The sequence below is a fragment of the Bos javanicus genome, chromosome 16, assembly GCF_032452875.1.
Source record: "Bos javanicus breed banteng chromosome 16, ARS-OSU_banteng_1.0, whole genome shotgun sequence".
Lineage (NCBI taxonomy): Eukaryota > Metazoa > Chordata > Mammalia > Artiodactyla > Bovidae > Bos > Bos javanicus.
The window spans coordinates 44,399,516-44,411,310 of NC_083883.1; the positions used below are offsets into that span (position 1 = coordinate 44,399,516).

The window sequence follows — 11,795 nt, forward strand, 5'->3', positions numbered from 1 at the left end:
GTGAGCAAGTGGGGGTGGGGTCGGAGGCAAGGCTGTGTGGACGGGGCTCCTGGACTGAGCAGCTACAGTGAGGGGCAGGCAGGGGCCCCCCAAGTGGGCAGTGTGTGGGATCCTCCAGGAGCAGGCAGGGGTTAGGTCAGAACCCAGGTGTAAGGAGGGAGCAGATTTGGGGATTGGGTGTGGGTGAGGCCCCCAGGGAAAGCAGGCAGAGGGAGGGGAAGTGGAACCCTGTGAGCACAGCACCACGGCCAGCAGGGGGCGCGAGGGAGCGCAGAAAGGAGGAGAGGAGCAGCTGGCTCACCATCAGGGTCCCCAGGGTTCCTAATTAATGTCAGTGCTGCCTTTTCCCAAAACAGTGTCTGTGGATCCTGGCTGGAGGCAGTTTGCTGAGGGCCGGGAATACATGGTGTGAAGCCGTGGAAGCAGGACAGAAGGTTGGATGAGAAGAGACAGCAGCTCAGGGGTGGGGACCATTTGTAGCATTGAGTTCTAGGAATGTGAGCCACACAGACCACTGCACCTGAATCATGGAGGGCACTTGCTAAAAATGCAGATGCCTGGGCCCTACCCGAGCCCTGCTGGATTAGAGAGTCTGCCAGGTTGGCCTGGACATCTGCATTTGAAGCAAGACCCCAGGTGGTTGTGACGCCCTCCAGAATTTGAGAATGTGCTGGGACTCTGGGTGAAGACCTGGCCCTTCCTGACCCCTGGAGGGACCCCCCTGCCCCTTCCAGATTCTGTCCCTTCACACAACTCTCTGTAGTGTAGGAGAGCTTCCATTGCAGGAGCTAAGAGACTTGATACGGGGCACCTCACCTTGGAAAAAAGACCCTGATGCTGGAAAGATTGAAGGCAGGAGGAGAAGGGGACAACAGAGGGCGAGATGGTTGGACAGCATCACCGACTCAATGGACATGAGTTTGAGTAAGCTCCGGGAGTTGGTGATGGACAGGCAAGCCTGGCGTGCTGCAGTCCATGGGGTCACAGAGTAGGACACAACTTAGCGACTGAACAACAATACCTTGGAAAACAATCCCCAGAAGCAGGATGTATGTGTTGGGCTCAGTGGAGTGCAGGAAGGGTGGTGGCCTGGGGTTCCTGGGTCTAGAGCAGAGCAGGTGTAAAATGGCACCTCCAGGGTGTGACCTCACCAGGTGCTGTTTGGGATGTTTCATGCTGCAGATGTTATCCGAGTCAGTCCAGTGGGTGGACGGGATACATGTGTTTTGCAGATGAGGAAACCGAGGTGGACATGCAGGGACTAGGCAGGGTTCAGACTCTGGCCCAGGTACCCCTATCCACCTGAGGAGCCCAAGCCTAGGGAGGCCCGCGTTGGCCTGTCAGGAGGCCCATTGCCTCTTCCAGGAGCCCCCTCGCACCTAAGCCCACGTGGCCCGCCTTCTGCAGCCAGGGCACCTGGTGATATGGTTGCCAGCCTGGAGCCCAGAAGGTGTCACCGAGCCTGGAGCATGCTTGGCTGCTGAGACTGTGGAGGATCTGGGGTGCTGTTCCCAAGGCAACCAGTGTCGTGCTATCTCTGGGGAAAAGCCATCCTCTGGGAACTTGGGCAGCAGAGCTGAGAGGCACAGAACCCTGGGCTCCAGGGCCACAGCTGCTCAGAGAAGCACATGACACCCAGGGGGTCTGGGTCTCTGTGGGGGGAGGCCTCGTCCAGGGTGGGGCCTGGCCTCAGCCCAGTGGACACCTTTGCCCTTTGAAGAGTGTCTTGGACCTTTTTTCCATGCGGGAACCTTGCTACCTGGCTCATCTCTCCAGAGCAGGTAGCTGAGCCGTGCTGTTTGGGGTAGCCAGGTAGCCAAGTAGCAGATGCTGGTTGCCATGGATGGCAAGATAGTGACCTCAGGGGATCAAGAGGGAATGCCACAACCCAAGTGACGTGGTCAGAGAAGGGGCAAACAGCGGAAATGGGAATCACCCTGGACACTTTGGAGCCTGTGGCCGTGTGCATGGAGGGATGACCCAGACCTGGCAGTTGTGGTTCCGCGGATAGTTTTGAAGAACTTTTACCAGTTAACTCCCTCTGCAAAGTTAACTTTGCCCAAGTTAACCTCCAGCTGGACTTGGGAGACTCTGTGTGTGTGTGTGTGTGTGTGTGTGTGTGTTAAGTGGCTTCAGTCGTGTCCGACTCTGCAGCCCCATGGACTGTAGCCCCTCAGGCTTCTCTGACAATGGTGATTCTCCAGGCAAGAATACTGGAGTGGGTTGCCATTTCCTCCTCCAGGGAGACTCGGAGGGTTGGGGTTTTATTTCTGAGTTTTCCAGGCCCCGGTCCTTTGCCCTCATTAGGAAGAAGTCAGGAGGTCACCAGATCTCCAGCTCAGAAAGAAGTCATCCTGGGAGGTTCCAGCCAGGGGTAGGTGTGAGGTTTCAGAGCAGCTGGGGCACAGACTTGGAGGCGCCCGTGACCCTGGATCAGGGGGTGTGGGTGTCCTCACCCATGGCAGATACTGGTGCTGAGCGTCCCCCCTTTTCTCTGAGGACATCTGCACAGGGCTGTGTCCTGCACTGGGGGCCCTCAGGCTGGCAGCCTTGGAAGCTGGCCCAGGCTCTTGCACTTTGTGTCAGTTTCATGGGGAGGGATTACCCTCAGGGCTCCCCGCCTCCTGTGAGCACAGGCTCCTCCTCCGAGCTGGGCTTTAGGGGAGCTGCAGCTGGATGGAGGCTGGAACTGCACGGTCAGCACATCCCAGATATCAGGAGGCTCTGTCTATTCCTTCCGCCACCTGGTCTCTTTGTCTCCGCAGGGTCCCTCTTGGAGAGGGTCAGGGGTGGTATTTGGAGCTGTCCTCGTGGGCGCTGGGACTAGGCCTGCTCCACTGAAGGTCTGTGCCTCTCCTGGAAAGGGGAGAGTTCTCCACTAGGATGTCCCCTACTGGGTCTGAGAAACAGGCCTTCCATGCCCTTCCTCCATCCACTACTTCAGGGCTACAGTCATCCCTGTTCCTCTTTCCTGCTCTTTTTCACCCCTGGGCCTTTCTCCAGACCACGCTGCTCCTTGCTGGTCTGTCCCACACACTGCAGAGAGCTGCTCCCCAATCGCAGCACGCTGGTTCCCTTCAGAGAGCCGGGCCGGGCTGGGGCCATGGGTGGTGCTGGTGTGTGGAGCCTATACTGGGCTTTTGATTCTGTTGGTGTGAATTCACCCTGAGCTTGCAAACAGACCAGTGACCCCATTGTCTGTCTCCCGCCCCCAGCTGGGGGCCGGCTTCCCTTTTCTAAGCTCCTGAATGTTTGTCATTTTTCTCTCCCCAGTCACTTGACTGGACTCCATTAAAGAGGCAGAGCTGAAGTGGGACATGGGATGGAAAGGCCCACTGGGTGCTCGGCTCTGGTTCAGAGAGCTACGCCCTCCCCAGCGCCTCGGCCCCGCTCTCCGTAGCAGGCGAGCCATGGGACTAGGGGGGCATCTGGAAGAGCAGTGGGCCTGGGCAAGGGACAGGGTCTGGCCGGGCGCCTCCCAGGTGGGCTTTCTGGACTCCACGTTCAAATTCCTCTAGGGCAACCATCCCAGGCCTGCTTCTGTGTGCTTTGTGAATCCTGGGTCTTGCTTCCATTCTCATGGGGGCAGAAATATGGGTGCACACTCTGCCAGGAGCAGCCTTAGTGCTCAGGGTAACTGGGGCAGGACCAATTATTTCCTTCTCCTGATAGAAAATGACAAAGCATGTCATGCTGCATGCGTGGTCTTCCAAGTCTGTACCGGGTCTTCGCTCTGCCTCTGATTCACCAGGTTGTTTCATCTCTCTGAGTTCCTCACCTCCAACGATTCATCCTGTGTCACTGTTTTAGACACTGGTCAGGGAAAGCCTGGGGAGGTGACTGTGCACCGACTGGCATGAGGTGTGAGAGCTGTGAGATGGACTTGGGAAGAGCATTGAGGCCAGGGAAGGAGCAGGTGCAAAGGCCCTGAGGCCCAGGTTCCTGTGCCTGAAGGACAGGCAGGAGCCCCTGTGGCTGGAACGGGGTGAAGGTAGAGGAGGCGTATGGTAGGAGGAGAGGAGGCAGCCAGAGGCCCGATAGCATTGGGTCTTTCAGCCACAGGGTGGAGTTTGGAGTTTCCCTTGAGTGTGATGAGAAATCGTACAATAAGCCACCTTTAGAGAGTTTTGAACAGAGGAGTGGCAGGAACTGACTCATGTTTTAAGAACCTCCTTCTGACTGCTGTGTGAATAGATTGTCAGGGGCTAGAGTGGAGAGATCCAGGGAAAGGGTGCAAGGGGCTAGCGAGAGGGGTAGTGGTGGCCTGGACCAGGGTGGCAGTCGAGGAATGGTAATGAGTTCAGGATGCATTTTAAAAGTAGAGTCAGCAGGACTGGCTGATGTGTTGTATGTGGAGTGTGTGTGAGAGAGAAGGAATCAGGAAGACCCCGGGGTTGGAGGTGCCATCGCCTGAGGTGAAGGAGGCTGCAGGTGCAGCAGGCTTGACATTCCACCAGCAGTGTATGAGGGTTCCAGTTTCTCCCGAACGCGTGTTATTGTCTGTCTTTTGATTCCAGCTGTCCAAGGATATGAAGCGACGTCTCCTTGTGGTTTTGTTCTGCATTTCCATAACGAATAATGATGTTGAGCATCTTTTCATGCACATGTTGACCATTCACATATCTTTGTTGGAGAAATATCTATTTGAATTCTTTGCCCATTTTAAACATTGAGTCGTTTGACTTTTTATTATTATTGAATTGTGTTATTTATATATTCTTCATATGAATCCCTTACCAGATTTGCAAATATTTTCTCTCATTCTGTAGGTTGTCTTTACTTTTTTTAATAGTATTTTTTGAAGCATAAAAGGTTTTAACCTTGATAAAGCCCAACTTATATATATATATTTTTTCTTTTGTTAATGGTGCCTTGAGTGTCTTATCTAAGAAACCATTTCCTAACCCAAGACTATGAAGATTTACTCCTGTTTTCTTCTAAGAGTTTTTATACATCAGCCCTTAGAATATTTAGGTCACTGCTCCATTTTAAGTTAATTTTTGTGTATGGCACAAGACAAGGGTTCAGCTTCATCTTTTACATGTAAGTATATCCAATTGTCCGGAGAAGGCAATGGCACCCCACTCCAGTACTCTTGCCTGGAAAATCCCATGGATGGAGGAGCCTGCTAGGCTGCAGTCCATGGGGTCGCTAAGAGTCAGACACAACTGAGCTACTTCACTTTCACTTTTCACTTTCCTGCATTGGAGAAGGAAATGGCAACCCACTCCAGTGTTCTTGCCTAGAGAATCTCAGAAATGGGGGAGCCTGTTGGGCTGCCACCTATGGGGTCGCACAGAGTCAGACACGACTGAAGCGACTTAGCAGCAGCAGCATATCCAATTGTCTCAGCACCATTTGTTCAATTCTTTCAAATTGAACCCTTGGCACCTTTGTCAAAATTTAATTGACAAAATTTAATTAGTGGTTTATGGAAGGGTTTATTTCTGGATTCTCAATTCTGTTCCCTTGATCTGTTCCAGTTCTACCCAGACTTGTTTACTGTAGCTTTGTAGTAAGTTTTAAAATTCAAAAGTGTGGGTCCAACCTTGTTCTTTTTTCTCAAGATTATTTTGGCTATTCTGGATGCTTTGCATTCCCATATGAATTTTAGGAGTAGGTTGCCAGTTTCTGCAAGAAAGGCAGCTGGGGTTTGATAGAAATTGTGTTGAATTTCGTCCAGCAATGTTTTTTTTTTTTTTAATTTATTTTTGGTTGCACTGGGTCTTGGTTGCTGTGTGCAAGCTCTCTCTAGTTTTGATGAGCAGTGGCTTCTCTTGTTGGAGAGCACGGGCCCTGGGCATGCAGCCTTGAGTAGTTGCAGCACTTGGGCTCAGTAGTTGCACTTCTCAGGCTCTGGAGCTTGGTAGTAGAGGTGCACAGGCATAGTTGCTCCAAAGCATGTGGGATCTTCCCAGACCAGGGATCGAACCCATGTTCCCTGCATTGGCAGGCAGATTCTTATCCACTGTACCACCAGAGAAGTCCTTAGCAATGTTTTAGACATTGGTGTTTTGTTCTTTTTAGAGTTCAAATTTTGTACTCCATTTGTTAAATTTATTCCTAAGGATTTTATTATTTTTGCTGCTACTGTAAATGAAATTATTTTCTTAATTTCATTTTCAGATTATTCATCCCTAGTTTATAGAAATACAAATGATTTTTGGTATACTGACCTTATATCCTGCAACTTTAACTTATTTATTAGTTCTAGTAGTCTTTCAGTGGATTCCTTAGGATTTCCTATATGTGAGATCCATATCCTCTACAAATACAGTTTTACTTCTTTCTTTGCAATTTGGATGCCTTTTATTTCTTTTTATTGTCAAATTGCCCTGGATAGAATCTTAAACGTAGTATTGAATAGAAGTAGTAAGCATGGATTTTGTCTACTTGTTCCTAATCTTGAAAGGGGAGAGCTTTCAATCTTTCACCATTAAGTATGATAAGAGCTATGGGTTTTTAGTAGATGCCCTTTATCTGGTTGAAGAAGTTCCCTTTTATTCCTAGTGTGTTGGGTGTTTTTTTTATCATGAAGTGGTGTTGAATTTTGTCAGATGTGTTTTCTGTGTCTATTCGAATGATTATATAGTTTTTGTTCTTTTTTCTATTGATAGGAGTTATTACATTAAGTGATATTGGGGTATTAAACCAACCTTGCATTCCTGGGATAAATGTCACTTGGTCAGAGTATATAATCCTTTTTATATGTTGCTTGCTAGTATTTTGTGAGTGTTCTTGCATACCATAGGTGTTATGAATATGTGTATTCATAAGAGATACTGGTCTGTAGTTCTCTTACCTTGGGATGTCTTCATCTGGTGTTGGCTTTATCTTTTAATGGGTCAGAGAGTATGGTGGAACAGGAGAGACCGATCAGCTTCTCCCCTCCTTTACACACTGCATCTGGTGGGAAAGGACAAATAGAAGCTCTGAGCCCACGTCCAGACAGGGTCAGCAAAAAGTACCAATGGGGTGTACCAGCCTCGTCTATAAAATGAGATGGTAAACCTAGCTGATGGCCCAGAGGCAGTGAGCTGGGCCTGCTGGCTTCTCTAGTATCTTCCTGTTGTGAGCCCTGCATTTCCAGGACAGACAGATCCTCTAAGGAAGGCCCCACATTCTGGCCTCAAAGGAGAAGGAGGGCTCATGAGGGTCAACTTTGGAGATCCCTCCTGGCTCTAAAGTTCTAAGAACTTGAATCATAATAATGAACTAAGCAGTTCACTCTCCACTGGGTGATCGGCCCCAATTCCTTGGAGGAAGGGGAAGGGCCATATCCTCGCCTCACAGCCCGCAGGGTCAGGCCCTTGTTGAGTGACAAATGCCAGGCCAACCAGTGTAAGAAAGGTCAGAGGAGGCTCTGGAAGAGCCTATCTTGCTCTGGGTCCCCAAAGGAAAGTAGATCCCTGGTGGTGAGCCCTGGAAAACAGTGAGTCCTTTAGGAACAGAACAGAGCCGGGGTGGGCAGTGGCTCTGTGGGCCCTTCATGCACTGGCTCCAGCAGCAGAGTGGGAGGCCCTATAAACAGGAGCCGCAGGTCCCCAGCCCTCTCCGCCCCAGCCAGGGATGGGCTGACCAGCTGGCGGAGCAGCCCTGGCGCAGAGGTCTTGTTAGGGAGTTGCTGGAGTCCCTCAGTGACCTTGAGGAGGTGACTTCTTTCTCTACCTCTTAGAGTGCAGCCCAGGTACACTCATCCTGCAGCCCCTGCGTCTGGGCTCCTCCAAGGAACCGATGGCCATTCCCTCTGCAGACTCACTCTTCCCTACTAGGGTGGCCGGTGCTATTTTTGTGCCTGCAGCTCAGCACAGAGGCCCAAGGTCCCTGCAAGCAAGCCCACGGGACAGGCCAGGAAAGCAGTGAGTGGGCTGCCACTGTGCATTGCCTCTTTGCTGACAACTCCCCTTTCACGGTCTCCCTCCAGCCCCTCCTGCTTAGCGAGCTGGAGAGTCGGCACTCGGGAAAAGCCAGCATCTGTTAGGTAACCGGCTCAGCTGCCATGCAGGGTATGATGTAATCTTGGATCCTGTGGTTGCTAGGAAAATTCTGCCCGCAGTGATACTGCGTGGTCCGAGGAGCGAGGCGAGTACAGAATGTTCTCAAGAAGACAGGGGAAGGATTGCTAGGGCTTCCCAAGCATAGGAGCCCGGAGAAGTTGGATGACCCAAGCTCCTTTCTAGAAGCTTGTTCCCCTTGGCGGGAATAGAGGTTGTGCTGGTAGCAGCAGACCGTCAAGTCAGGTGGGGTTGTGCGGCAGGGTGACTCCCCTTGGCAGCGGCACCTTGGTGCTCTGGTGCCAAACTGCAGGCACTTGTCTGTCATGTGACATCCTTCTGGAGGGGCCCTCCTCCTGCAGCACCAGCGCTGGGCGCCTCCTCTGCTCCTCCCGGCAGGACAGTTAGGAAGGAGGCACGAAGAAGCTGCCTTGGGAAGTGGCAACTCCCTGTGGCGTGGAAGGAGCTGGCCCACGCCATGCCCTGGGGGGCAGGCGGTGGTGGAGTCCTGCCCTCTCTCCGGTTTCCCATGCCAGCAGCTCCACCAGGCATCGCTCCCCCCACCCACCCCACTACCTCCCGCTCAGTGGCCCCACACCCACTGTGTTGCTGTTCCAACCCTTCCCTCCCAGGGAGAATTCCTCCAGCCGAACAAAACTGACTGCTCTTTAATGTTCAGGGCATGACCAAGAACCTAGGTTTAGAAAAAAGGGGTGAGACGTGGCAGGACCCAGGCAGGGGAGGCAGAGCGGGACCTGCAGGTGACCTCACCTGCCCCACAGGGCCTGTGCTCAGCCTTCTTCCCAGCAGCTCCGGGGGAGGCAGGTCTGCATTCCAGACTCTCCCCCTCCTCCCTCCTGCCTTTTCTGGCTACAAGTCAGAGCCTGTCTCAGGGAAAACAAGACAAAGGAAGTGGTTTCATGAGACCCTGGACCAGAATCCTCAAATCTACCATGAAAAATAGCAACAGAAGGATTATGGCCATTATCTGTCTCTGTAGGAGCCGGGCTGGAAGTGGGCCTGGCTGTGCTCCTCTGAGTAGGTGATGGGGTTTGGACAAAGAAATGACTGCTAGAAATCAGGAGGGAGATCCTCCAAAGGGATGGAGACGAGAGTCTTAAGAAGGAAGAGGGCATTTCCCAAGGGCCCCTGGCTTTGGTGACCTTGGACCAAGGGTCACTGGCAGAGAGAGCCCTGCTCAGGACAGCAGCCTGGGTTCTTGTCCTGCTCCCGGCTCTTGGAGGTATAGCCTAGAGTGAGCCTCTGAGCTTCACCCTGGCAACCTGCCGCAAGAGGCCCTGCAGCTGGGTTGCTGGCGAATCCTGGCCAGGCTGTAGGGGAGGCTCAAGAGGGGTAGTGGGTTTCCCAAGAAGCACTTTGTTCTTAGAAAGCACCCCTCCTTCGAGGACTGACACCGCATGGGGGCCGCAGCCCAGTGCCAGATCCAGCAGCGGTTCTCTCCCTATGGTCTGCAGGTGCGGAGGACGTAGTGATGGCGTTTTCCAGGTCGGAGACGGAGGACCGGAGGCAGTAGCTTCAACCCCCGTGGAACACCCTGGAAGCTGGCCAAGGCCAGGGGATCTGTGTGGACCTCACCGCTGAGTGGCAGAGGGTCATCTCCCCTCCCCCTAGCCCCCCACCCCACCCCACTCTGCCCCGCCCCACGGCCACTCAGCATCCTCGGGGGAGACACCAGTGGTGCGGTCACGATTGGCTTAAAGGGACGGACTCAAGATTGGCTGCAGGAAGAAACCTTTTTATTTTTAAATCTTGACCAATGGAAACCTTTTTATTTTTATTTTCTGACTCTTATTTTAAAAAAAGAAAAAAAATTTGCGCCTCGGGTGTATGGCTTCCCAGGAAGCTCTCCGAGCTCTGGTGCTTTATTTGGGTCACTCTTTAGGAACATGAGGAGGTCCGATTGGCGGCTTAAACTGGAAAAGGATTTGATTGGCTGGCTAATGGGAACCTTTTTTTTTCTTTGATTGGCTGCAGGTGTTATGCTGATCACAACAGCTCCTCTTTTGAATGTCGAAAACAGGGTTTGGGACATTGGTTGTTATATTTGACTTGAAAAAAAGAAAGAAAGAAACCAAGTGCGCTTTGCAATATTTATTACACAAAGAGCCTGCTGCTGTTTTCACGTGTTTTGTGTTTGCCTTCCACTGGTTTAGGCGTGTTTCGTTTTCCATTGGCTCACCCATGACTTCTGTCACCATGGGCCACCCACCCGGCTTGTGGTGGGTAGGCCCTCTCCAGTGGGGTGGTGGGGGAGGTCCACCTGGAGAGTGCATTTGCATTAATGAGCACACCTGGCTTCATCAGCAAGGGGACCTCCCCGCTCAGGACCCCAAGCAGGATCCACAGCTGGAAAACAGAGCCCCCAAGGTTGTCCTGAATGAGCAGCCCAGAGCCTAGAGGAGACCATTCACCAGGATCACTTCTGCAAGTTGGCAACCAGCCAGCCTCCCTCGGTGAGAATGGAATTGCTCACTTGCACCGTCCGGGCCTCTCCAGCCTGCCCTCACTGGGCAGGGTGCCTCTTTCCCTTCTTCAGTCATCATTCCCTCTGTAGCCAACTTCCTGAGATCTCATCCGGGCAGGAGCTGCTCTCAGCTCTAAGACCCAAAACGTAGCAGAGGTCTCTGCCCGGGAACCCAGAACCCACACCAAGGCCTCAGGTTGGCTTACAAGGCCCAGGAGGCCTTTGGCTCCAACCACTCCACCACCACCACCTTTGCCCCCAGGCTCCTCCCTCAGTGTGTGCTGCCAGTGGGTCCTGATCAGCCCCCAGAGGCCTCTCATCTGAGGCTGCGCCCTTCACTTCAGAAGACTCTCCCGCATGGCAGCTTGGAAGGGACAGGGGACAGTGTCATTGTTTATAAAGTGCTTGCTGGGACAGTCTGCTGGGCCTTCACTGAACAAGTCCCACCAGGCTGGCCCTCCACGCCGGCCCCCAGAAACACACTACAGAGCACTGAAAGGTCTTTGAAGGGCTGCAGGAACCCCAGGTCTTCCCAGCTGCCCTCCTCCTCCCCTGAAGGCGGCCGTCCTGCTTCCTGCATCTCTCACTGGAGGGGAATGTGGGTGAGGAATGGAGAAGGATGCGGGCCTGGGGAGGGGAAGTCTCCACCCATGCCCCCCACACCCCCACCCCTGGAGGGCATAGACAGCTGAGGCCTGCTTCTTGCCCCAAGAACCCAGAGCCAGGAGAAGACACTCAGAGCCAAATTTCCCCTTCTCAGGGTGGTCATGGAGCATGGGAACCAAACGCTTGCATGTCTAGGGCCCAAGCTGGGGAGCCCCATGGCTATTCATGCTGCACTCTGAGCTTCCTCTGAGCCTCGCCCCAGAGGAAGACTCAAGTGTCACGACCTAGACACCCACGTCCTCCTGCACACACAGGCCCCCGGCACTGGCCAGCTGATTAGCCTGGAAAGTCGATTGATCCCCAGGGGACAAGGACTGTGGGGACCCGGACCGGGGCCCAAGAACATCTTCTTTCAGGAGGGGCAGTGTGTGGACGCACATGTGTGTGAGTTTACACACACAGACTCACACACACACACTCTCTCTCACTCCCAGCTCTGTGGCCTGCAGCTCCAGCTGACCACCTGGGGAAAGGTGAGTTTTTGTTCAGTCACCCCACCACCACCCAGGGTTGTAACATCTGTCACCAGGCATCAGTTCTGATGCTGCTGACCACCCCCTCTCCTAGTACCTGTGGCTCCCATAAAGGTGTGTTCCTCTCCTTGTCAAGTTTACGAGCCTCCCTCTTGTAATGAGAGTGGCCCTGACCTA

At 53.0% G+C, this 11,795-nt stretch overlaps 1 protein-coding gene across 3 annotated transcripts in view; it reads left to right on the forward strand.

Annotated features, from left to right (window-relative positions):
- The window catches only part of CTNNBIP1 (catenin beta interacting protein 1), a 47,081-nt gene extending 36,991 nt beyond the window's left edge, over positions 1-10,090 (forward strand). For all 3 annotated transcript variants that reach the window (XM_061382797.1, XM_061382795.1, XM_061382796.1), the window contains exon 6: positions 9,470-10,090. In XM_061382797.1, the coding sequence (XP_061238781.1) occupies positions 9,470-9,528 (59 nt within the window). In that variant the 3' untranslated portion in view covers positions 9,529-10,090. The remainder of the gene's footprint in view (positions 1-9,469) is intronic.
- The last annotated feature ends 1,705 nt before the right edge of the window (positions 10,091-11,795 follow it).